General features: G+C 45.7%; 1 protein-coding gene across 1 annotated transcript in view; it reads left to right on the top strand.

Annotated features, from left to right (window-relative positions):
• The first annotated feature begins 251 nt into the window (after positions 1-251).
• LOC144728262 (uncharacterized) overlaps positions 252-26,277 on the top strand; it is a 35,133-nt gene continuing 9,107 nt past the window's right edge. Inside the window, exons 1-5 of the mRNA XM_078607571.1 lie at positions 252-255; positions 1,127-1,249; positions 4,292-4,417; positions 11,813-11,935; positions 19,119-19,241. Coding sequence (XP_078463697.1) covers positions 252-255; positions 1,127-1,249; positions 4,292-4,417; positions 11,813-11,935; positions 19,119-19,241 — 499 coding nt within the window. The remainder of the gene's footprint in view (positions 256-1,126; positions 1,250-4,291; positions 4,418-11,812; positions 11,936-19,118; positions 19,242-26,277) is intronic.

A 26,277-nucleotide genomic window follows, 5' to 3' on the forward strand; every position in this document is an offset into this window, starting at 1 on the left:
GATTGGCGGATCATCGGACAAACGTTGCCAATCTTTTTTCCTGTGCACGTTGAGGAGGTGCCATGCCCTGGCATGCCAAGGGAAGGCGGTTCGGCAAAGTGCGGACCCTCTGTCCCATCTGTATACGGATTGAGTGTTGACCCCTCGCACGCGCGGATTTACGGCGGTTGCTCCGATTTCCTGCCACGTGTAATAACACTGAATTAACTGGCTGAAAACAACATCTTAATATATAGAGATGACTGCAGAACATGGGCAATTGTTGGCACCGGCTCATGGCCTCACTGCTTGTCTGTGGTTCCTCGGCGGTTGTGAGATGCGATTTGCATGAATGGCGCTTTATAAATCCAAACAGTCATCATCATCATCACGATTATTATTATTATGAAACTTTTCACCCTGGCAAAGCGTGTTGATTTCACTGAATGCCCGTAAGAGCAAAAGAAAATGCCTTTGAGGCTTAAAGTCGTCATCTCTTGTCAAACGGCCAGCACACTGTGACTCCCGCTGGGCGCTTGGGAACGGGGTTTAGATTCGAAGTGGTGAACATTGACGGTGGAAAATGAGAGTGCTTTTGCCGCTAAACCTCTGCCCTCTGCCTTGCCCCCCTCCCACCCCCCAAAGGGAATAAAATCTGATGGAATGTGTAGCTCTTTTGTTGTTTAACACTGTTTTGAAATGTGTTGCACTCTGGAGGCTTCCACTGTCTCGAATGTTTAACTCCCAATTAAAATTAAATTTGAATCACTCAAAAAAACCCGCGTGCTTTAATGGCGGTCAACCGAACGTTGATTTGCTCTGTTCGTGATGTTGAACTCCTTTTTCATTTATTTACGTCAGTTAGTTTATCGTGTGTAACCAGGCGAGAACTCAGGAGACCAGGATGGGTCTCATTTGCCAGAGTGACCCGGGTCACCAAGATGACTATAACCCTGTCTGCCGTTACAACGTGCTTGTTTTTTTTCCCTTCCTCTATCCAGGTCTCACTAAAACACAAAAACAAAAGAAGACACGTCTGATCTCTCCAGGTGATCGCCCGGTCTCAAGTAAAGGGAGCTGGGGGGAGTGCATCGCTTTGAAAGGCCGCGCTGAACGGGTTTTCTCTCTCTTTTTTTTTGCGCGTCAGATCTGGACGAGTGCTCGGCGTACAACGGGGGCTGCCAGCACACCTGTATCAACACTCCGGGCAGCTACAACTGCGAGTGCCACGCAGGGACTCGGCTGCACGCGGATGGCAAGACATGCGTCAGTGCGTGCATTTCCTCCCTTAACAATCCATCCGTTTGACTTCAAACGGCTTCGTTCATTCGATGCATTTTTTTTACGTGTGTGTGTGTATAGTGGGGAGGGAGGGTGTAGCGGTTAGCGCGCCGCGCTACGAAGCCGGGGGACCCGAGATCGATTTCCGCTAATGGCCATCACCGTTGACGATTATCTGAACCGGTCCGGGGCCTCCCCCTGGTAGACTCAACCTCGAATGAGTACCTGGTGTGGTGTGTAAAATAACATAACGCCACTGGGGGAGACAAAGGCGGTCGGGCGTGGTGCTGGCCACCCACCCCCTTGTGTACTATGCTAGATGCTCACTAACAGCACTTGCCCTGAAAGTCTCTTAAGGCTATACGGGGGATCTTTGTCTTAATATAGATATAAAATTATCTTTACTTACCCATGACAGCCTCTCGAGATTCATCTCGAGATTATAAAACATCTCAATGCAGAAGAGTGTCCTGCATTGGGATGTTTTTGATTTATTTTTCTCATGAGTGTGTTTAGCTTAGGGAAGGAAACCAGAGTATCCACAGGGTGGTGGGTGGGGGGGGAACAAAACCAATACGTATGAACGGGGGAAAAACTAAATCTCCACACAGATGGATTCAATAATCTGTTTGCTGTACTGCCATGCATGGGCCACCATGGATGGCACCGAATATTCCCAGGCAGCTTCACGTCTCAATAATTACATCAGCTCAACCCGGCTCAGCTGCTGAGCTACCTAACAGGTGACTTGGTGGTAGGCCGAGTTACGTGGATAAACATCCTCTGTGAATTCCGTCCGCCTGCCGAGAATTCCGTCAAGCCGTTGGGTTGCTGTTTACACTGACACCACCAAATTGATTCTAGAGTCACTTCGGCAGACCTCTCTTACGCAACGCCAAATGCGTCCGATGAGTATTATCACGTGAGCAGTCATTGATGACCATTCGGGGACCACCAAGTCAACACGCCAGAGAGGCCTCCTGAAAAATCCCAGTCGTTGTTTTCTTTTTTTCACTCATAACATTGAATGATGCCCCGATCCGGTAACGCGTTACACAACAGCCGAGGTCAGACATGATACATTTAACGGAGCTGGCGTCTGTGAGTGGCGTTGATTTGCTAGTGGACAGAGCGTAGGAATTATCACGCGCTGAGTGTTCACAGCACACTTGGGCAAAGGGCTTCTTTTTGGAGGGGAGCTGCATGACGTATGATTCACCGATGCACTCTGGCCTTTTGGCGAGCGGACGGCAAAATTTAGCCGTGGATTTTTTTTATTTTTTGTTTTTTTTTGTTACGGTCGCCCAAAGAGCATGGACTCATGCAGAGTGCTCGACTCTCTGCCAGAGCTTCAGCGTCGTTGAGAACATTGGCTCGGCGTTTCCGAGGCTCGTGTGCTTTGTGTGCAGATGAGACGCAACATCCAGTTCACTGTGACTTGCCCCACATGGAGGCACAATCATTAATCGTGAATTTTGGTTTCGGAATAATTGATTTACCGAAACAAAATTATTTGAAGCTTACTGGTTTTTTTTTTCTTCACGAAAACAATCTTGCCTCGTGATTACCCAAATTCCACATTTGTGTTTTATCCAGGAGCCTGACATTTATGAAGGATCTTGGCTTTTCGCAAAATAAATATATATAACGTTTGGCAAAACGGTGGTTTAAGTACATGCACGTGTGTACTCAAAACGATTTTGTTGTGCGTGCAATTTCACGTGAGTTTTATTTTTCTTTTACGCATACATTGTATGCATCGTGATGCATTGCACGGTGCTTCTATGCTGCAACACAAGAGAGAGCCTTTTGTGGCATCCGAGCCCGGCCTGCATCTCCACAGATGCTAACTATGGACAAATCAATATCTGCTTGTGTGGAAGCCCTGCAGCTAAGGGGGAAGCACATGACACGGCTTAGTTTGTGGAGAACCAAACATGCGTTTAACATATCAACCTCACGTGTTAGAATCGCCACCCCAGATGAGATAGCAATCTCCCTCCCCTCCCCCCTCAATTAAAACGTCTGTCTGCCGAACAACAGTGGTTTAAATGTAAGTAATCTATGGTGCATATATACAGTTAGTCAATTGGCATATATGATTGCGGTGTGGTAAAGTGTGGGTACCACCTTCCTCATATCCGATATGTCTGACCAGTGCAGAAGATTTAGCCACATGCTCTCTTAGAGGGAGAGCTGCATATATTGGAGAGCCCTTCTGCCAGCAGTAGTATGAGCAAGAAATTGCAGGCCTGCGACTTTACCTTCAATAAGTAATTTCAGTTTTCAACGTGCAATATGTTTGTATTTTAGCAGGGTACGATGTTAATAACAGGACCCTGCGGGGTGGGCTGGTAGGAACGAATAACCAAATAATATAAACATAATGTATTATTACACTTGTTAAGCCAGGAAAGCCCCACTGAGTCAAAAGGTTTTTGTAGGGTCCTGCCAAGTGTTTGCAGTAGGGGTCGATGTTGATACACGGACGGACGGACGGACGGACGGACGGACGGACGGACGGACGGACGGACGGACGGACGGACGGACGGACGGACGGACGGACGGACGGACGATATAATCTATTGGTGGTCTGGTCCACTTCGTTCCTACCAGTATTAATAATACCTCCATACTTTGACTGTTGAAATAAACTCAAATGCCCTTTAGCCCCCTGTTGACAGGAAATTTGATCAGGGGCTTGAAGTCTCTTGGCAACCTGGATATTATCCGAGTCTATTTTGTAAATGTACGTTGAACTTCTATCGCACCGTACGTAGCCGACCACGCTAAACAACAAGCTAAACACACAAAAAAGCAGTTTCTTTTTATCCAATAAATGAGTTTGCAATCGAGATTCTGCGCCGGCCTTCGCAAGTGCCCGCACACTGAGAAGCCACCTCCCCCAACAGCATGTTGCGTTGTCTATCCCCCGGATGTTCCTTCTGTTTTTCTTTGCTGATACTGTGCTTTTGTCTATCTCTTCTCTTCCCCCCCCACTACCTCTGCGCCCCACCTCCGCCGGGCAAAGCGACCAACCTGTGCACCATAAACAACGGGGGCTGCGAGCACGAGTGCGTCCAGCTCCCGTCGGGCTGGTACCAGTGTCGCTGCCCGCACGGCTATCGGCTCAAGGACGACGGCAAACGCTGCGAAGGTGACGCGGCGCCTCGGCGTGACAATGGGGGAACCGCGGGCACACCCACGGCCGCCGGCTGGCTCGGGGCTCGTCCTCAACGCGAGCTCTTGCATCACGATCAGCCTAGATTTTCACGGAGCTCACGAGCTACTCCATTCCCGTGTCATTCATTGATATCCACGCGTTGGTGTACTGGACCTTTGGTGGCTGAGCAACAGGATTCCATTAAATTCTGAGCGCAGATGAGTGTGTTCTCTACCAGTCAGGAAGGTGTGGATAACTGAGGTATAGTGCCCGTTAGCTCCTGATGACAGTATGAATGACTGGGGTATAGTGTCTGTTAGCTCCTGATGACGGTATGAATGACTGGGGTACAGTGCCTGTTAGCTCCTGATGAAGGTGTGAATGACTGGGGTATAGTGCCTGTTAGCTCCTGATGACAGTATGAATGACTGGGGTATAGTGCCTGTTAGCTCCTGATGACAGTATGAATGACTGGGGTATAGTGCCTGTTAGCTCCTGATCACAGTATGAATGACTGGGGTATAGTGTCTGTTAGCTCCTGATGACGGTATGAATGACTGGGGTATAGTGCCTGTTAGCTCCTGATGAAGGTGTGAATGACTGGGGAATAGTGCCTGTTAGCTCCTGATGACAGTATGAATGACTGGGGTATAGTGCCTGTTAGCTCCTGATGACTATATGAATGACTGGGGTATAGTGCCTGTTAGCTCCTGATGAAGGTGTGAATGACTGGGGTATAGTGCCTGTTAGATCCTGATGACAGTATGAATGACTGGGGTATAGTGACTGTTAGCTCCTGATGACAGTATTAATGACTGGGGTATAGTGCCTGTTAGCTCCTGATGACGGTATGAATGACTGTGGTATAGTGCCTGTTAGCTCCTGATGAAGATGTGAATGACTGGGGTATAGTGCCTGTTAGCTCCTGAGGACAGTATGAATGACTGGGGTATAGTGCCTGTTAGCTCCTGATGAAGGTGTGAATGACTGGGGTATAGTGCCTGTAGATCCTGATGACAGTATGAATGACTGGGGTATAGTGACTGTTAGCTCCTGATGACAGTATTAATGACTGGGGTATAGTGCCTGTTAGCTCCTGATGACGGTATAAATGACTGTGGTATAGTGCCTGTTAGCTCCTGATGAAGGTGTGAATGACTGGGGAATAGTGCCTGTTAGCTCCTGATGACAGTATGAATGACTGGGGTATAGTGCCTGTTAGCTCCTGATGACAATATGAATGACTGGGGTATAGTGCCTGTTAGCTCCTGATGAAGGTGTGAATGACTGGGGTATAGTGCCTGTTAGATCCTGATGACAGTATGAATGACTGGGGTATAGTGACTGTTAGCTCCTGATGACAGTATTAATGACTGGGGTATAGTGCCTGTTAGCTCCTGATGACGGTATGAATGACTGTGGTATAGTGCCTGTTAGCTCCTGATGAAGGTGTGAATGACTGGGGTATAGTGCCTGTTAGCTCCTGAGGACAGTATGAATGACTGGGGTATAGTGCCTGTTAGCTCCTGATGAAGGTGTGAATGACTGGGGTATAGTGCCTGTAGATCCTGATGACAGTATGAATGACTGGGGTATAGTGACTGTTAGCTCCTGATGACAGTATTAATGACTGGGGTATAGTGCCTGTTAGCTCCTGATGACGGTATGAATGACTGGGGTATAGTGCCTGTTAGCTCCTGATGAAGGTGTGAATGACTGGGGTATAGTGCCTGTTAGATCCTGATGAAGGTGTGAATGACTGGGGTATAGTGCCTGTTAGCTCCTGATGACAGTGTGAATGACTGGGGTATAGTGCCTGTTAGCTCCTGATGACAGTATGAATGACTGGGGTATAGTGCCTGTTAGCTCCTGATGACAGTGTGAATGACTGGGGTATAGTGCCTGTTAGCTCCTGATGACAGTATGAATGACTGGGGTATAGTGCCTGTTAGCTCCTGATGACAGTATGAATGACTGGGGTATAGTGCCTGTTAGCTCCTGATGAAGGTGTGAATGACTGGGGTATAGTGCCTGTTAGCTCCTGATGAAGGTGTGAATGACTGGGGTATAGTGCCTGTTAGATCCTGATGACAGTATGAATGACTGGGGTATAGTGACTGTTAGCTCCTGATGACAGTATTAATGACTGGGGTATAGTGCCTGTTAGCTCCTGATGACGGTACGAATGACTGGGGTATAGTGCCTGTTAGCTCCTGATGAAGGTGTGAATGACTGAGGTATAGTGCCTGTTAGCTCCTGATGACAGTATGAATGACTGAAGTATAGTGCCTGTTAGCTCCTGATGAAGGTGTGAATGACTGGGGTATAGTGCCTGTTAGATCCTGATGACAGTATGAATGACTGGGGTATAGTGACTGTTAGCTCCTGATGACAGTATTAATGACTGGGGTTTAGTACCTGTTAGCTCCTGATGACGGTATGAATGACTGGGGTATAGTGCCTGTTAGCTCCTGATGAAGGTGTGAATGACTGGGGTATAGTGCCTGTTAGCTCCTGATGACAGTGTGAATGACTGGGGTATAGTGCCTGTTAGCTCCTGATGACAGTATGAATGACTGGGGTATAGTGCCTGTTAGCTCCTGATGACAGTGTGAATGACTGGGGTATAGTGCATGTTAGCTCCTGATGACAGTATGAATAACTGGGGTAAAGTGCCTGTTAGTGCCTGAGGAAGGTATGAATGACTGGTGCTGGTCATACTGGACCTCAAACTGGTCGGGGGTTTAACTGTGTTTCCCCCCGTACACTGTTTGCATGCGTTATACGTTTAAAATTTGAATTATACAATGTAGATTATGTTCTCTGTGTTTGGTTGATGTAAATTCTGGTCACCTGTTCCAAGATACCTGGCCAATTTGGAAGAATAGCTCCCGCTCTGTACGTGCGTATGTTGAACTTCTTTCGCACCATACGGAGCCAACCGTGCTTATCGGAGGTGTGGGGGAAGGACAACAAACTAAACACAGTAAGCAGTTCTAAAGATATCTTTGGGTCGTTCGGTAAAGTCACGTAGATAGGTTCAAAGAAAATAACAAAATAACAAAAAACTACGACTTTTCGATCGCAACACAAGCGGTCATAGTCTTTTGTTATTTTCTTTTAACCTATCTACGTGACTTTACCGAAAGACCCAACGAATATGAATTCCTGCAGTCACGAAAGCTTCAAGTCAAGATCAGTTCTAAAAAAATACGAGTTTTCAATCGAGATGATTTAAAAGAGCATAGCTCCAGTGATTTCCTAATATCGGAAGGAAGAGCATTCCAGACGGCCGCAGAAGCGCATCTGAAAGCACGGTGACCGTCTTTGTTCGATGACCCAATAACTATATTCTTGGCTCTTTCGGTAAAGTAATGGAGAAGGGAAATAATAAAATAATAAAAATACATTTTATTTTATTATTTCCCTTCTACGTGACTTTACCGAAAGAACCAAGAATATGAATCCCTGCAGTCACAAAAGCTTTACATCGAGACTCAATAACTGTGAAGTGCCCATATATACTGCTGAGTGGACAGAGTTGGATTGAACCAGTGACCTCTGGATGAAAGGCTAATAATGGTGGCCTTTAATCTGGCAGTGTCATGAGCAAGCAATTACATGGCTCCACATTTTCACGTTTCCCTTATTTGTGAAAATTCTTTGAGAATATGGGTGAGCTGAAAAAAAATCTGTTCGGAGTGACGCTCAGAAAAATGAAGTAGTTAAGAGTGGCAGATGGGGCCAATTCATCAAAAAAGGGGCCTGAGAAAGATTGGACCCCCACTGGATCGTGGCCCCTCATTAACCCCTGCCTCCTTCAGGAATCCGAGAGGGGATGGGGCGATTTGCATTTCTCTCTTCGCCCCGAAATTTTTAAGCACAGCTTTGAGTCGTTTGACCGCTCACACCCAGCTGTTGGCTTGGCCATTAAATGGAAAATATTTGCCAGCAAATGCTTTGTTTCATTAATGTATTATGTTTTTTCTGATGTGGTGGGGGAGGTGATGTCACCGTTCGAGCACGCTGAAGAAATGTTCACAATTGCATCTTCTCCGTGTTTTGTTTTCGTAGCAAGGATATTAGCGTTAATGTGTGGAATGCCACGTAAAGAATGCATCGCGGGGAATTTTACTTTGATTTGAAGTATGAAATAGGCAAAGATAAAGGTGCAGTCCTGAAAGTTGATCGCTAGCACCACTGCTTGCACAAGGACCTCCGCGAGAGCGAGCTCTAGAGACATCCCTCTAGAGGGGATGTTGGCCGACTCTTCCACGCTGTTCTTAGGTTGGTTTTTTTTCGGTAAAGTCACGTAGGTAAAAAATACAGCTATCGTGCTGTGACGGTTCCACCTGAATACGGAAGCTTGTGTTGCCTCCGAAACGTCGTGATTTTATTTTTATTTTTATTTTACTTTCATTATTTTTTTACCTACGTTACTTTACCGGAAAAAAAACCTAAGAATATGAATCCTTGCAGTCACGACAGCTTCAAATCTAGAATTAATTCTCTTCCACGCTGGTCCTACATCCTGGCAAAGGTGGAAGCACTCACACTTTACACCACCACATGCAGCCTGCCGATTGTCGAACTGCGGTAAACCCGTTTCCACTGCTGGATGGGCAGAGGCAGGGAGATTGAGTGAAAGTTTGCACCGTTGTTTCGCCTGCATTGCCAGGTGATAGAAATGGCATCCTCCGGATTGCAAATAAATTGTGCTCTTCTTGGTTCTTTCGGTAAAGTCACGTAGAATTGAAATAATAAAATAATAAAAATAAAAGCCGTCCTCAGGTGGAGAACAGGTCTGTCGACAGACCTGTCCTCCACTTGAGGACGGCTGCTTGCGTTGTGGCCGAAACGTCGTGAGAATTATTATATTATGTTTTATTTTTATTATTTTATTATTTCCATTCTACGTGACTTTACCGAAAGAACCAAGAAGATGAATCCCTGCAGTCACGAAAGCTTTAAATCGAAATTTAAATTGTGCTCACCAATACACTGTGGTAGCTTCCTATTTTGTATATTTATTGTACGTAAAAAAAGCCGGCAATTTATTGAAAGCTATGTAGGCACATCTAGCAATTGCCCGGTATGCGTATAATTGCAATTGGCTTTAAAAAGTATAATAATGTATGGCCCTTTGTCAATCCACTGCTGGATGAAAGCTTACCTATACCATGTCAGTTATGGGGGTTTTCTGACCACATCTCATCACTCTGGTCAGGACCGGTTCAGATATAACCTGCTACTAGGCGTAAGCAGCAGCGACCTTTGTTTATCCAGGAGACACATGATACATTGCACCTTCAGATAAAGTACATTTACAATTCAATAGAACATAAAAAAAACATTAATTATAAACGTTACAAATCTCAACCGAGCTTCATAATAATTTCATGAAAAAAATAAGAATGCAGCTGACATAGCCTCTCATGTTAGCCGTGGCTGGGAATTGCATTGAGGTCGCAGGGTTCAAAGTGTAATGTGCTAACCACTGCACCACTGCTCCATCCCAATCTTAGAATAATAACAACAAAACCATTTAGTTGTTCGTAATGAAAACATTTTCTTAGGTTTTTTCGGTAAAGTCACGTAGGTAAAAAATAAAAATTAATAAAAGTAAAATAAAAATAAAAATCACGACGTTTCAGAGGCAACACAAGCTTCCGTCTTCAGGTGGAACCGTCACAGCCCGACAGCTGTATCAAGTAAATGAGAGATTACAAGAGATACCACTTCGTATATAGTAAGGGGAGGCTTAAGACTAAGAATAGACTGCATAACAAATGACTCAGCCTTTGTTATGGAGAGGTGCGTTTGTGACTACGCATAGCCTACATAACAAATGCTGTAAATGAGACCGAGCATCTGCCATGTAGATTTTTTTACCTACGTGACTTTACCGAAAAAACCTAAGAATATGAATCCTTGCAGTCACGAAAGCTTCAAATCTAGAATGAAAACATTCTTTAATCAAGCAAGGTTGTTTGATTAATGATCGTGCGATCGAACTCGAGATATGAATGCGGCTACTTTTGTTAAATATGGATTTATTTTGTCTGGTGTGTAAATAATGTGTTTTCGCCACTGCGTCTGTAAGGTTGTGTAATCGCGCGCGTGGATTTGTAGCCTGCGAGAGCTTGAGTGTGTCTGCATGTTCAATTCAATGTGTTAATAATGATAATGCAATTTTTGCTTCCTTGGGAATTCTCATACTTCATCTCAATTAGTTTAGAAATTCATCTTCATTAAAAAAGTATGTATATATTTCGATTGAAAGCTTTCGTGACTGCAGGGATTCATCTTCTTGGTTCTTTCGGTAAAGTCACGTAGAAGAAAAATAATAAAATAATAAAAATAAAACATAATAAAATAATTCTCACGACGTTTCGGCCACAACGCAAGCAGCCGTCCTCAGGTGAAGAACAGGTCTGTCAGACGCTGTCTTTCCGACAGACCTGTTCTTCACCTGAGGACGGCTGCTTGCGTTGTGGCCGAAACGTCGTGAGAATTATTTTATTATGTTTTATTTTATTATTGTATTATTTCCCTTCTATGTGACTTTACCGAAAGAACCAATAAGACATATCTATATATATAACTTAGCCCTTTAACTAATTCACCTGGAATGTGCCTGATCTCATGAGGTCTAGGAAGCTAAGCACGCTTTCTTTTACTGGTGGATGATGCTTCTGTGGGTGACCGTCATACATACACAGATTTTAAGGGGGCAGTGCAGAATATCCATTATGTTGTACTGTGTTTCGGCACTTCGAATTCTATGCTCCCAACCTTCATCATCCCCGTGCTGAGGAACGTGGTGAAGCATGGTCACATAACCCCCACGGCGTGGGGAGGCCCTCATCCAGCAGTGGATTATCCAAAGAATCGTTGTGCATATGCATTGTTACAATTGACCATTGCACCTTGTGTCACTGCAAGTGTGGGAGCAGCATGCAATGCTTCGTTGCGTGGCAATAATCTGTGAAGATGTACATCCTTAAGTTGACGTGCTATGAAGAAGGGCTGTTGCCCAACACGTCACCGCTCACGTATCAGTTTAACACACAGTAGGCTTTCACGACCAATATCATCCATTGTTTGGGTTAGAGCGTGTAAATATAAATGTGTCGTGAAACCCCCCCACCACCCAACACAGCCAATCAGTAGGTTTTTGTCACGTAAACAAAACGTGCCAATTCGTTACTACTTGAGCACACCGGTGGTGTGTCGGAGAGTCAAGTGCTCGATATGTAAATGTAGATACTGGCAGAAAGGGCTCCCACAGATATGAGCTTGTTGTTGTTGTTGCTTGTGCCCAACTGCCTAAGGCAGCACCAGCGGCAGCATCACCGCATCATTTGCTTACCCCCCCTCCCACGCCAGCGATCGACCCGTGCACCAACAAGACCGGTGGCTGCTCGCAGAAGTGCCACAACGAAGGAGGCTCGGTGCGTTGTGACTGCCGTGCGGGATTCCAGCTGAACGCCGACGGGAGGACATGCGACGGTGAGTCTCGCTCACCCCCCCCCCCCCACCGTCTCCGACAGCCTGCATGTCACGGCATCTTGGAATCCCTGCCTCAGTTGATACAGCAAATCTGGCTGTGACGGTCCCACCTGATGACGGAGACTTGTGTTGCCTCTGAAACGTCGTGATTTTTATTATTATTTTTATTAATTTCAATTTCATTGATTATTGGTTTTTTACCCTTCTCTCTGGCAACAAAACTGACACCTTTTTTACAAGGAGTCATGTTTGCATAGACCACAATACCTGCAGTCATAATGCAAACATAAAAAAACATAACTCTGATAATGTATGCACTGTCCTTGAAGTTGATTGGTCCACACCCGAGACAGCTTTCCTTAGAGCCTAGTCTCACATGGTGTTGGACCAGATGACTTTACCGAAAAAACTAAGAGTATCGCTTCCAAAGGTCAGGGGTTTCGCCGGAAACAATTGGTTGCTCGCACCGCTGCCGGCAGAAGGGCTTCCACTCCAGGGAGCTGCAGAGAGTCACTCCCGGAGGGCGCTTTGGACCTCATCTTCTACGCCAGCCAGAGGTCGTGGAATAAGTGGTCATCAGGAACAAACATTTTTCAAATGTGATTCTCATCAGGCCCCACGGGGTGAAGTGCGGTCTCCAGCTCTTGTCCACTCTTTGGCCGCGCTATGAAAGAGGGACATTGGCCAAAGCACCACCGATTATATGTTTTATTTTCTCACACGGCCGCAGTGTTCTTGACGAATGCGTTGATGATTTTTGGTTTGTTTGCGCGTGGGCACCACTTCGACCCGCTGCGGCGCAAGCTCACGACTCATTACACAATAAACAACAAACAGATCTGTTTTCAAATATATTTCAAACCAATGACCGCGATAAATATCAGTATATGAATGTAAAAAGTTGTGTAATGTTACGTGTCAAAATTTGGGGTGGTGGGGGGAGGGGGCACTGCGTTTAATAATGATGAATTTTTGGCCGAGGTGAACCACTGCCTCTTATTTGTCCGTAATTACATGTGAAATGTGAGAAATTTGCTGGACTTTAAATGCTAAAGCAATCCGCAGTAGAATTGTCCTGAATTATTTCAGCCTGGGGCTGAAAAGGGGCCGCTGTTCGGCTTGCACCGTCGATAAACAAACACCAACCCGACAGCAAATGTTCCGAGTGCTCGCACGTACGTCTACACACACACACAGTCCACGTTTTTCTTCATCGACCGTTGGAAGTAAGTGTGGATAGTATGTATGCATGTAGAACTTCTTTCGCACCGTACGTAGCCAACCGTGCTATTCGGAGGTGCGGGGGAAGGACAAAAAACTAAACCTAAAAAGCTATTATAAAAAAAAAAGTTTCATCCTAGCTTTAAAAGTGCGTGGCTCCAGTGGCTTCCTAATATCAGAAGGAAGAGCATTCCAGACGACCACAGAAGCGCATCTGAAAGCGCCGCGTTGTTCGAGTGTTAGCGAAAAACCGCTGCGGCGACAATGACAACAACCGGAGTTCGCGTGATGATGGTTTATCCTCCTCGATGAAATCAGCAAGGTTCGTGAGTTCCTATTAAGGCTGGCACGGCGCGCAGGGTGCACAAGGGGAAAACAATCGATGGGATTTTATCGTCGTCAGAGAGGAAACCAGGAGAAAACCCACACACGGGTAAATATATACAAATAATGATTGTTCATCTCCTATTCGATGTTTGAGCATAGTTGCACCAAGCTGACGCAGTCAAACTCTTTCTCAACAACTGTGCCACAGCCGAGTGAAGTATATAAAATACAATATGTGAACAAAGTCACCTATCAGTGTCGACATATTCACCTTGACCATGGTTAAATCACCCTGAAATTGCCAAATCTCGTCAGATCTTGCAAGCTAAGCCGAGTGGAGCCTGGTTAGCGCTCGAATCGGAGCCCACTAGGGCATGCCGGGTGTTGTAGGCACGGGACCTGGTGAGGTAGTGAGTCGATGGGGCACGATTGAGTCTTCCCCCTCGTTTGTGTGAGCTTTCACCGGGCACTCCACTGTCCTCCTGTAAGACACTCATGAATTTTACCGGATAAACATCCCAATGTCGGGCCATCCTGGAAAAAAAAAGTCTTGAGACTCGGTGAAGCTTTCCCGGATAAATAATGGTCGTTATTATTCTAATTATCAAAAATATCCACGTCCAACCAACTTTGTTTCCGGAGCGCTGATGTTAACGCACTCATTTTAGGCCAAGTTGATCTACGGGAGATCCAAGATAGATTCCGTTACTCTTTGCCAAGGGCGTGCATTTGTGGACCGTGAGTAAACCCAGCAACCGCTGGGATCACATCAATAACCACAGCCGCCATTCACCATCCAGCAGAGACGATAACATCTTCACAGACCTTGCACCAGGCGAGACGCACTTTGATGCCACGAGAAGTGTCGAAGATTCGCTGGCAAGGAGGTCATGGGACACACCCAGAGTTGTTACACGTTAACTGACCGAGGTGCTTGGCAGATGCACCACCTGCGCTCCCCACTGCGCCGAATCGTTGAGTGTCGCTTCTCAGCTCTCAGTTGTTCTTGGAGGGCGACTTGACTACTACTGCCCAGAGCACACACACACACACGCACACACACACACGCACACACACACACACGCGCGCGCGCGCACGCCCGCGTGCACTTGCACACACATAGCAAACATCGACTGGACAGAAGATGTCCATATACCAAGCAAAGGAAACAAGATGATTGCCGTCAAAACAAATGACCTTATTCCAGTGGTTTGTGTTTTTGCCTTGAGTTTAATGGGTGCTGCGTGTTTTCATGAGTAAATAAACCGGATTTACCCCCCCCTCCCTCTTTCTGCTCCTGCTGGGACATTTCAGAATAATTGAGCCCATGGATACGGTCTTACCCATTTTTATAGGACCGTTGTACCCATTAGAGAAAATAGTTGCGTACGCTTGACTAGAGGGATACAACGATATCACTAATCTGGGGTTGGTAAAAAAGAAAACGAGCAGCACCTTGTGGGGCTGTACCTACAGGGTGCTATCATCAATCCACTGCTGGATGGATGCCCTCCAAAACGTTGTCTGCGACGAAATCGTTCGCACCGGCTCCCGTGCGCACCGATTTCCATCGCTGCGTCTCCCCGGTGGACGCGTTTTCTCCGGACGCGTTCACATCCCTTGGCTAGCACTCCAACGTAATTCTTGATCATCAGCCATCGAAAACCCTTCCAGCAACGAGCCCTGCCCAAGCCCGCTCACTTTTTTTAATGAACAGTTTGAATGATGCCTTTCACCTTGCGTATGTTCTCCAATCCGCGTGTTTCTCTTGTTGCAGCCTCTTTTGTTTTGTTACATTTTCATCGTTAAATTCCTCGGGATGAAATTACGACTCCTGGACTGAAGAAGTTACACAGTATGTCAGCCCTGCAGAAAATAAATATCTGAAAGCTTTTTTTTTTGTTAAATTAATTCGGCCATATTTTCACGTGGGTTCCCACTCAAAATAATGAAGGCGGTGCTCAATTTTTGAGTCGGTGGTGGAAATTCAACATTCCTTTGGCAAGGCAAAGTCTATACACCGGTCAATAACTGTTGACTTCGGACTTGCACTCAATGTTTTAATCAACACTGGCTGGAAGCCCGCACAATATTCAAGCTCGCAACTCGCAAGCCGTGCGCTCAAACCACCGTGCAAGCTGACACGATTGAGATTCCTCACTTCCTGTCTCTCATTAGTGACTCAAGCAAAACAATAATATGTATTAGATGTTTTGTTTACTGCAAATGTGAGTATAATGTACACGCGCTGGATGCTGACTCATAGTGTGACGGTTAAGACGACCGGAGGTCAACTGGTTCAAATGCCCCTCCACGGCATTTTAATTTTAATCAAAGGGGGGGGGGGGGCAAGTATTGCGAATCTTCCTCACCGCCTCTGTGGCACCCAGCTGTATGAATGGGTACACCCAGTGCCGAATTATCCTAGTAGCAAGGTAGCTACATATGCTACAGGTCCCGCACTTTCAAAGGGCCCCACGCTAAATGCTTTCAAGCTATCAATTCCGGTTCAGTGATTCTGCACTTGCTCTATTACTAGAGTACTATACCGCCTTCAACTTTTGTGAACGACTGGGTGTTTAAGGTTAGCCATTTGTCGTATTATCTGTCTGTATAGCAAATGAAAAAATACAATTACTTCACCGTGCAAGGAAATAAATTGTGTTTTAATAGTTATGTTTTTTTTTATTTTATTTAGGTCCACCTTATAACTTATGCTACAAGCCCCACACTAGCTTAGTCCGGGACTGGGTACAGCACGGTCCCTTGATCGGCAGGTCACGTGTGGTGGGGTAAAGTGTGGGTACTTCCACCTCTGCCAGGATGTCTGGCCAGTGCGTAAGGGAAGGCCAAAAATACCCTCAATTTTTCAAGGACTCCCTCCAGCGGAGGCCTTTCACCAGCAGTGGCTTGAGCCAAGATATCTATAACAGAGCTGCACCCCTTTGCTTCATGACATCACGTGCGACGCGTGTGACGAACAATTCCACCGAAGCTCACCTCTACTCGAGATGATCCCAACGCGAACGCCGACGTGCCCACATCTGTGAGTAGCCGCGAATGAAGTGCGGTGGAGGAACTGCAGAGTTCAAAGTTCGTTGGCCAAATAAATGGGATCCGCTGCAACAAATGAAGAAAAAAACGTCCGTCGCTTGGAACAAAACAAAAATCGCAGCACTTGGACGAAAATGCGGATGATTTAAAAAACAGTTTGAACAATCATGTTTTCAGAGAGATGAAACGTGCCAATAAAACGCCCACCACGGCACATTACTGCATGAGCACCAGAGCCGCACATGTGCGCGGCACGCCATTCGTTACGAGGAGCCCTCGCTGCCTTCCGCGCTGAATGGGCCCCACTGTTTTCATCCACTGCTCTTTGCAATAATGTCTGGCAAGCCGGCAGACTCCCTGTTGACGAATCCCTGAAGGTCAAAACGGGTAGACAGTTTGCCTGCTTAAATAAACCACATTGGAAATTGTAGATCTGGCAGGCGCGTAGGCCAATGTATAAAATAATAAACTTTACTTAAAGTGGAGTAACGGACTTGCTGTCTTTATATTACATATTCACAATTGGCCTTCCTGTGTCTTTTCACGTGACAGGGTCGCACTCATTACACACACAAAGTGCTTGCCACAAACAAACCACAATACCCCGCTGACCTCAAGAAGGAACATAAATCATCACGCAAACTCCGATCATCCTCGCAGCGGCACCTTTTTGGCTGCTGGTCATCGAAAAAAGACGATGATCCCCACGTCGCGCAATTTCAGATGCGCTTCTGCGGCCGTCTGGAATGTTCTTCCTTCCGATATTAGGAAACCACTGGAGCCATGCACTTTTAATTAATCGAGATTGAAACTTTAGAACTGCTTTTGTCGTTTAGTTTGTTGTCCTTCTGCCGCACATCCGATTAGCACGATTGGCTACGTATGGTGTAAAAGAAGGTCAACTTACATACACATATTTAATATATTCATTTAAAAGCCTCACTGAGTCTCAACTCTGTCCCACAACATACCTGATACATTTTCACAATAGAAGGGGACGATTGCCATGCATTTCCCATTTTTAGTGATGTTTCAAGTTTGAACCATAAAGGCAGCAAACGATGGCTTACTCTTTTAAATGGTGTCATGGAGACATCTAACGTCTACTACACTAAAGCAGATGGCACTTGTTTGATAGATAATGCATCTGGTGTATTAACCAGGGCAGCCTACCGGATTCGAACCACGAACCACTAGAACAAGTGCTGAACGCGATGCCACTCGGCCACGTCAAGCAAAAAAAATGTCTGTTCTTAACATATTTCAAATAGATGTCCTGCCCGGTAATGATATCATAAACCTCTCATGTTAGCCGTGGCTAGGAATTGAATCCAGATAGGTGCGTTTCATCGCAAATTGTTCACAAAACAACTACCAGGTTAAGCCCACTGAGCTATATAGCTATTTTTCAGAAGAGAATTGGCTATAACAAATGATAGCTCAACGAAGTGGCTTATCACGTGCAAATTTATATCAGCTAAACACACAAAACGCATGTTCGTTGTAAATGTGGAGGGGAAAAAAAACGGAGAACCCGGAGAAAAATCAACTCGACCACTGGGAGAACTTGCGGACTCCAAATATACAGCAGGCATCAGGGTCGGGATCGAAAGCACGACCTCCTGTGTACCTGGCGAGGTAGTTAACATCTCGTCACTGGGGCGCCCCAGTGGGCCACATCGCGCGTGCCGTGTACGTGCACGCGACGTTTCGGGTTCGCTAAACCGCGCCGCCCCCTTTGCGAGGAAGTGGGGGAGAAACGACCGCGAGACTTGCATAGCGAAATCCATTTCCGCGCGAGGGAAATTGGAAATGACCGCGCGGGGCTCAGAAGAAAGCGGTCCGTCTGCTCGCGCGCGAATCTGCCAAGAAGGCTCCAGGCGTGTCGTACGCGAGGTGTCAGTCCATCACACGCCCGGGAAATATCGAGAAGAAAAAAGTTCAGAAATAGTTGAGGGGCGATGGAGGAAGGTGGTGCTAAGGTTTCGTTTGTCCAACGCCAGTCACAGGTGAAGCTTTTTTTTTTCTTTCCCCGCAGCTCTTTGTAGACACTCTCGCTGCCAAAGTAAACCTAATTTGAAATACTTGCTATGCTGTTTGTAAGTGCTTCTCGAAAGAAAAAAAAATGCGTTTGATTCATTGGCAAAGCTTTATACTTCGCGAAAGTGTCAATTTTCATGATTTGTTTTGAATTATAAAGAAACTTTAAACTCGCTGTCGCAGTGCCAAAACAAACATTTTTGAATTACGGAATGTCAGAAATGTGTTCTCTTTTAAAACAAATAAAATCACTCAATCTTTGACATCACCATTTGTGTTCCCCGTAACCGAACGCACTCAGAATTCTCACAGTTCGTTGGAAACATCTCGCATTCATCCGACTAAATTAAGGCAACCCGACAAGGCGAAGCGGAGACGGACAGCGAAGCGTGCCGAAAGAGCCCATCACGAGACACGAGCCGGACAAATTGCCGATTTCTTTCGCGTCATTTTTGTGCACGCGCCTTGAGCCGATCTTTCCCTCTCCGTCTTCTCCGCCCCCCCACCCTCACCCCCACCCGCCCCTCCACCTCCTTCGCAGATCTTAACGAGTGCTCGCTGGGTTTGGCGCAATGCTCGCACGTTTGTCACAACACCCGCGGATCCTTCGCCTGCTCCTGTTACCCCGGCTATTCTCTGGGGCCCAGCAAGAAGCACTGCTATCGTGAGACGCACAACTGCACCGCACCCAGCGCCGGGAAACTAGGGACTGGTGGCTTAGCGGTAGAGCAATTGGCTCGTCGTCGGAAAGGCTGCGCGTTCGGATGGACAATGGGGGGGGGTTGACTCAGCCCATCGTCGGTTAACTGTCGTGGTTGTTTAACACGTAGGCTTTCGCGACCAATATTATTCGTAATAAACGTTTTTGGGTGAGATCGCGTTGTTACCCATTTATAAATAACGCGATCTAATCCAAAAAACGTTTATTAAATGCTGGTTGTGTCGTATAGATGGGCTCACCGTGGGAATGTGTGTATGTTGAAATCCTTTCGTACCGTACGTAGCCAACCCGTGCTCGGGACTGTGTTGTTGTTGTTGTTGTTGTTTTTTCTACCTTGCCCCAAGCTTTGCATGTATTGTTGACAAATCTGCAGAAATTCATGTACGAGTGCACATTGTACTTCTACACTTAATATTTTCTATAATTAACTTGCTCAATATGTCTCTGTCTTGCTCTTTTATCTTCATGTTTCATTTGTTGTTATAACTTGTTGACTCCCCCCCCCCCACTTGACATCTGTAAAGAAAGAGCTTCATGGCTCATCGGATTTTTCCAGTCTAAATACAGATTCGGACTAATGCAGGGCCTGTGTTTAAAAAATATACATACTCTCACCTACCATAGGAATGAGGAATTTCCACCAATGGCTTAGGGCCCGGGAGGGGGGGGGGGCTTGAATGCTGAAGGAACCCCCTAAAATTATGAATTGCTCTTACAATAATGAAAATGACACCGTTGAAATTAAAATAGATGCGTTCATTGTAACTTCGAATTACATTTACAATTCACAACACCATATTTATTTTCAATCATAGAATGACAAATTACCAGGGTAAAACGGGGGCGGGGGGGGAACGGGGTGTTTGGCAGCGGTGGTAGGGAAGGGAGCTAAAAATACTAAGATAGGCCCCTACGATATCAGCGCCCCCTCCCTCCCACTCCCTGTGTAGTATGGTTCAAGGAGACTTGGACGACGTAGTCGGAGGCACACTTATTTATTAACCACAGTTGTATCACAGGCCAAGAATACAACACTCGAAGGGGTATCGGCCCCTTCACCCGTCTAACAGGGAGATCCCTCAATCTCTATCCCGGCTAGCCTACTCCCAGGTCCTCCACTACAGGGCTAGAGGGAGGCTAGCTGACCCAGCTCTGGTTAAGCTGGGATCAAGGCACCCTGAGTCACCAGACCGGCTCTTAGAAGAACATCGGCTCTGGGCTCTCGGGGCCACGCCACTGGCTTGCCCTGGTCGGTCCTGAGAAGGACAGCGATCCAGGGGAGTCCCAGGGCCTATCTAGCCGGTCTTTTTGCTTCACTGGTTTAAGCTGAACACTGAACCCCGAGCCCTCCGGCTCACCGCCTTATATGGCAACTCCCCCCTGAGGGGTGGGGCCGCGGGGGATTCCAGCGCCGTGTTAGCCCCCCAGGCTCAACGGTGCGGACGTGGATGTAAGCATCTTCTCGCGTACGGGCGTAACCACGCCCAGTGTGTTTGTTTGCCATCCGTAACACCTCTACACCTGCACCAGGCCCCCCGCCACCCTCAAAGGTAATCCGGATCTGATGGCACCATTCGACCACCTCCATCCTCGCCAACACAAGCGCCACCATTTCACGAATAGTTGAGCTGTCAACACCTGAGATCCTCGGTTCGAATCCAGGCAGCTGTCGGTGATTGCACTGCTTTTTTCTCGGATGCCGTGAGTCGATGGTCTCGGTATAATCCACGACGACAGCACGAAAAAACAAGCTCATTATTAAATCTCTGCAAATTATATTTGGTGACATTTCGGTTTTTGCTGTGAGTCACCTGGCAGAGTGGGGTGGGCCAGTGCTGCTGCTGCCTCTATGGTGTGTGTGTGTGACCAGAGGTTCATCTTCTTGGTTCTTTCGGTAAAGTCACGTGACTTTACCGAAAGAACCAATAAGATGAATCCCTGCAGTCACGAAAGCTTTACATCGAAATTTGACCAGAGGTTGCTTGAAGGAATCTCAGAGGTTGCCTCGTGATAGCCACTTCTGCGGGCCGTTTTCGAACACCAAGAGCTGCAGCTGCCTTCTCTGTCTCACGGCGGGACACTGGTAGCACCCTCGCGATGAAACTATGGAAAGATATACATTCATATGTATGCTGCTGGAACGCATTGGTCCAGATAGTCACTTGTTTGTTGTTGGATTTAACTGTATTTTTTTTTTTGCAAATAGAGGGACGCCTCTTGTCTAAATGAAGGGCATTGTCGTCAATATTATTAGCCGAATGTGTGATCCTTATTTAAAAAAAAAAACCTCTGTGGAGGGTTCCCTTCATTAAGTACAGGGCATTTTTTAAAATCTACTGTTATTTTGAGTTTTTGAAACAGTCTGCTACCTTCACTGGTATAGATAACAATATGCTGAGGTCAGTATTATATTTTAATAAGACATTAATAATTCAATAATGATGCCTCCGATTACGTTACAAAGGTTAAACATATTTATCTGTAATAATAAAGCGAACAAGAACCTATCAAACCAACTCGGTCAACCATTGGTGAAACAGCATAGCTTTAAAAGCAATGATTCATCTGCAAATGCCTTTGCAAAGTAGCATGCGAACATCCGCACACATTCCACGGGTTAGTGCAATATCACAGCAACGTTTCTGCGTGGGCACACGGGTGTGTGATCGTGCCCCAGTGTTGTATAAGCCCTGCTCCGGCTGGGTTTGATAATGTGCTGAAATGTGACGTTGGGCCAAAAAAACACAAGATCCCCTCCCTCCGTCCCTCCCGTACGAACCCACAATCTGGTGTGACTGGCACACGCGATTAGGATCGCGGAGTGATCCACGGTGTGAATTTAGGGGCGTGCGAGCTAATAGCAGCCCAAATGTGTCCCGTAGCGAAACGTTATCTGCGCGACGTTGACTTAACAACGTACGTGAGGTTTCGCAAACATTTATTTTTTTAAAATTCTCGTTTGCTGGTTTGCCCGCTTGCTCTTTAAAGCCTCGTTCAGCCTTGTTCGAGTGTCAGGGTTGCACTCATTCGTTCGCACGGTGGCGGACATCTGTTAGGCAGTGTCTCTATGGTCGTTTCGATGTCGGTGGGTGAGCCACGGTGGATCGCTTCAAGAGTAGCCTCATGGCGAACGCCTGAATCGCGTCTTCTTTTCTCTCGCGCGGCTGCTGCAGATGCAGAGCAGCAACTAACAACGTCACATTCAATCCGGATAACCCGCGTCAGGAGCAGCTGAGCGCATCGCTGCGATGTCTCCTTTGCATTTGTGGATCGGGCATTGCGTCGTTCTACGTCGTGCGGTCTGTTCTGGATGACCACAGTGGCACAATGGAGATTTTTTTATTATGCATTTGTGCATCAGGGATCAGCATTTTTTGTGTTTCGTTTGTTGTCCTTCCCCCGCACTTCCAATTAGCACGGTTGGCTATGTACAGTGCGAAAGAAGTTTAGCAGATATACATCTGATGCATCGTTGCCGTAGAATGATAGGAGATGGACCGTGGCATTCATGTGTGATCCAAGGTCTGAGGCTGCTGACTGCAGTTGCACCATTCGTAGTCGTCCAGGTTTCAGGAGATGGCATTTGTTTGTGCTGATTGTCTGATGCCAATTGGTAAGCGGAGAACGTTTGAAGTTTGTGTTTGTGGTGCAAAACAAAGTGGTGGCCAGGCTGTGATCTGTACACGCCGTGCGACTATTCTGAACTCATGTAGAATATTTATATATATATACAAAGAGCAAATTTCAGTGCAACCATGCTACAAGGCATATCTCAAACTTCATGATGCTTTAGATTCGTAGTGTGTCGGGCAACAGTAGATATCTGCATTCCAGAATCAGGACTATTTACAAGTAAAAACATATCACATTCTCACATATTTATTGAAGTTAAAGTCTGGCTTCCTATAAAACACACTCACCACATCTCGTCGCAGGCCTAGATTTGTAAATGCATTCAATAAAAGCCACTGTGTTATTTACGTAAGCAATGTGACATTGAAGACTTGTTTAAATCAACAGAATATCTAGTATCGGGTTGACATAAAAGATGTAACAAACTAAAACTAAACTCGATTTGAAGCTTTCGTGACTGCAGGAATCCATACTCTTTGGTTCTTTCGGTAAAGTGACGTAGGTAGAAAAAGTAATAGATCACGACGTTTCGATCGCAACAAGAAGCGACCGTCTACAGAAGGCGATCGAAACGTCGTGATCTATTAAGAGTATAAAACTAAACTATTTTTTATTTCACCAGGTAAGGTCCACTGAACTATATGGCACACCTGATGATGATTGCTTGTGTTGCAGTCGAAACGTCGTGAGAATTTTTATTGTTTTATATTAATATTATTTTATTATTTCCCTTCTACGTGACTTTACCGAAAGAACCAAGAATATATGGCTCTTTTTCAGAGGCAACCAGGCCACAAATGATAACTTAACGAAGTGGCTTATAATGTATTAAAAAAACATTTATAGCAGCCAAATAAATTAACCACACTTTTGTTTCTAAATATCGAGATTTAAACAAACCGGGAAGGGAAAAAAACTAAACTATTCTGTGTGCATGATTCACGTTTTAAAGATCAAGTCGTGCATAGTCACAATAAAATGTGCAGGTAGGTGGTGGACAAGGCATGAGTCGTAAAAAAACGAAGTCAATAACGCGTGGAGCTTAAGTAAGGCCAGATGCTGGCCAGAACAATTGGCCTCATTCTGCGCATTTAAATTCTAAGTTCCTTCAAACAAAAAGTGCAACATGTCCTACGTGACTGTTGCCGTGGATGCCAGCTGTTAGTATGATGCTATTAATAAAGGATATACCTACTCCGGAATGAATGTAACTTCAAACAATTATTTTCTTTAGTTTGTTCAAATATCTTCTTGGTTCTTTCGGTAAAAACTACGTGACTTTACCGAAAGAACCAAGAAGATGAATCCCTGCAGTCACGAAAGCTTTAAATCGAAATTTGTTCAAATAATTATATTGGACTATCTGACTTTGCTCATTATTATTTTACATTAGGCCAACACTGCAGCCTGATTTCGTCAATAACACTGGTCAACAAAAAAAACATTTTTTTATGGCCTGGACTTTTGCAGCTGTTTTAGACTAATTTCAGGGCGCTGATTCCAAATCTGATCTCAGATTTGCTCTATCACATCTCATTTTTATGCTATCGGCATACCCCATTTTCATTGATTTTACCCTAAATTAACTCTGTCACTTATGATTGCAAGTTGTTGCGAGTCAGTGACTGCTTTAGTGTTAAAATATGGTGCTGTATTTTTAGGATAGTGTGTTTATAATATCATTTTATGTAGATATCCACATTTATTGAATATTTTTCTTCTGCAGTTTTTATTGAAAATGCAATATTTGATATCTCAAAAACCTGATGTGATAGACAAAAACTGATGCCAGATTTGGAATCAGCACCCCAAAAATACCTTAAACCCGTTGGAATACCTTATGCCAGAAAAAGTGTGTTGACCAGTGTAATTCTTCTGCAGTGCATTTTCATTGATTAGTACAACGACTGTGTCGTCAGTAGACACGGGCAGGCTAACATTTTCTCACGTTAATTCGCGTCACTCTATTGCTCCCTTTTAACGCTCACGCATATGTATTCTAATGTTGCTGTGAATAGCCCGGATGAAAATATATCTCCTGCCCTAAATTGGTAATCTGTCACTCTCTCCGCATGCAATCTCGTTGAATCAGCTCCTTGCGTATAAATGGTTGTTAATTGTCTCTACGATATCTTAAACTATTTCTTTATTTTACCAGGTAAGGCCCACTGACCTATATAGCTGTTTTTTTCAGAAGCCAACTGGCCACAAATGATAGTCCAATGAAGTGGCTTATCACGTGGAAATGTGTACCAGCCAAATACGCTAAACGCAGGTTTCTAAATGTGGAGGGAAACCCCTGGGGGATCCGGAGAAAAATCCACGCGATCACTAGAATAGAGAGACACGCAACATTCTAAACACGCAGGCGTCAGGATCGGGATCGAACCCACGCCCTCCTGTATACCAGGCGAGGTAGTTAACATCTCATAGCCACCGTAATGAAGATGAGAGAGAGACACTTAAACTCCAAATATACAACCGGCATCAGGGTCGGGATTGAACCCACGACCTCCTGTATGCCAGGCAGGTAGTTAACATATTCTAGCCACCGTGATGATGATGAGAGAGAGACACTTAAACTCCAAATATACAGCAGGCGTCAGGGTCGGGATCGAACCCACGACCTCCTGTATACCAGGCAGGTAGTTAACATATCCTAGCCACCGTGATGATGATGTGAGACAGACACGCAAACTCCAAATATACAGCAGGCGTCAGAGTTGGGATCGAACCCACGACCTCCTGTATACCAGGCGAGGTAGTTAACATATTCTAGCCACCATGATGATGATGCGAGAGAGACACGCAAACTCCAAATATACAACCGGCATCAGGGTCGGGATCGAACCCACGCCCACCTGTAGACCAGGCGAGGTAGTTAACATATCCTAGCCACTGTGATGATGATGAGAGAGAGAGACACTTAAACTCCAAATATACAGCAGGCATCAGGGTCGGGATCGAACCCACGACCTCCTGTATACCAGGCAGGTAGTTAACATATCCTAGCCACTGTGATGATGATTAGAGAGAGAGACACTTAAACTCCAAATATACAGCAGGCATCAGGGTCGGGATCGAACCCACGACCTCCTGTATACCAGGCAGGTAGTTAACATATCCTAGCCACCGTGATGATGATGAGAGACAGACACGCAAACTCCAAATATACAACCGGCATCAGGGTCGGGATCGAACCCACGCCCACCTGTATACCAGGCGAGGTAGTTAACATCTCTCAGGTTTTTTCGGTAAAGTCACGTAGGTAAAAACATTAAAATTAATGAAAGTAAAATAAAACAAAATAAAATTCACGACGTTTCGGAGGCAACACAAGTCTCCG

This window comes from Lampetra planeri, chromosome 28, assembly GCF_965212315.1.
Source record: "Lampetra planeri chromosome 28, kcLamPlan1.2.h2, whole genome shotgun sequence".
In the NCBI taxonomy this organism is placed as follows: domain Eukaryota; kingdom Metazoa; phylum Chordata; class Hyperoartia; order Petromyzontiformes; family Petromyzontidae; genus Lampetra; species Lampetra planeri.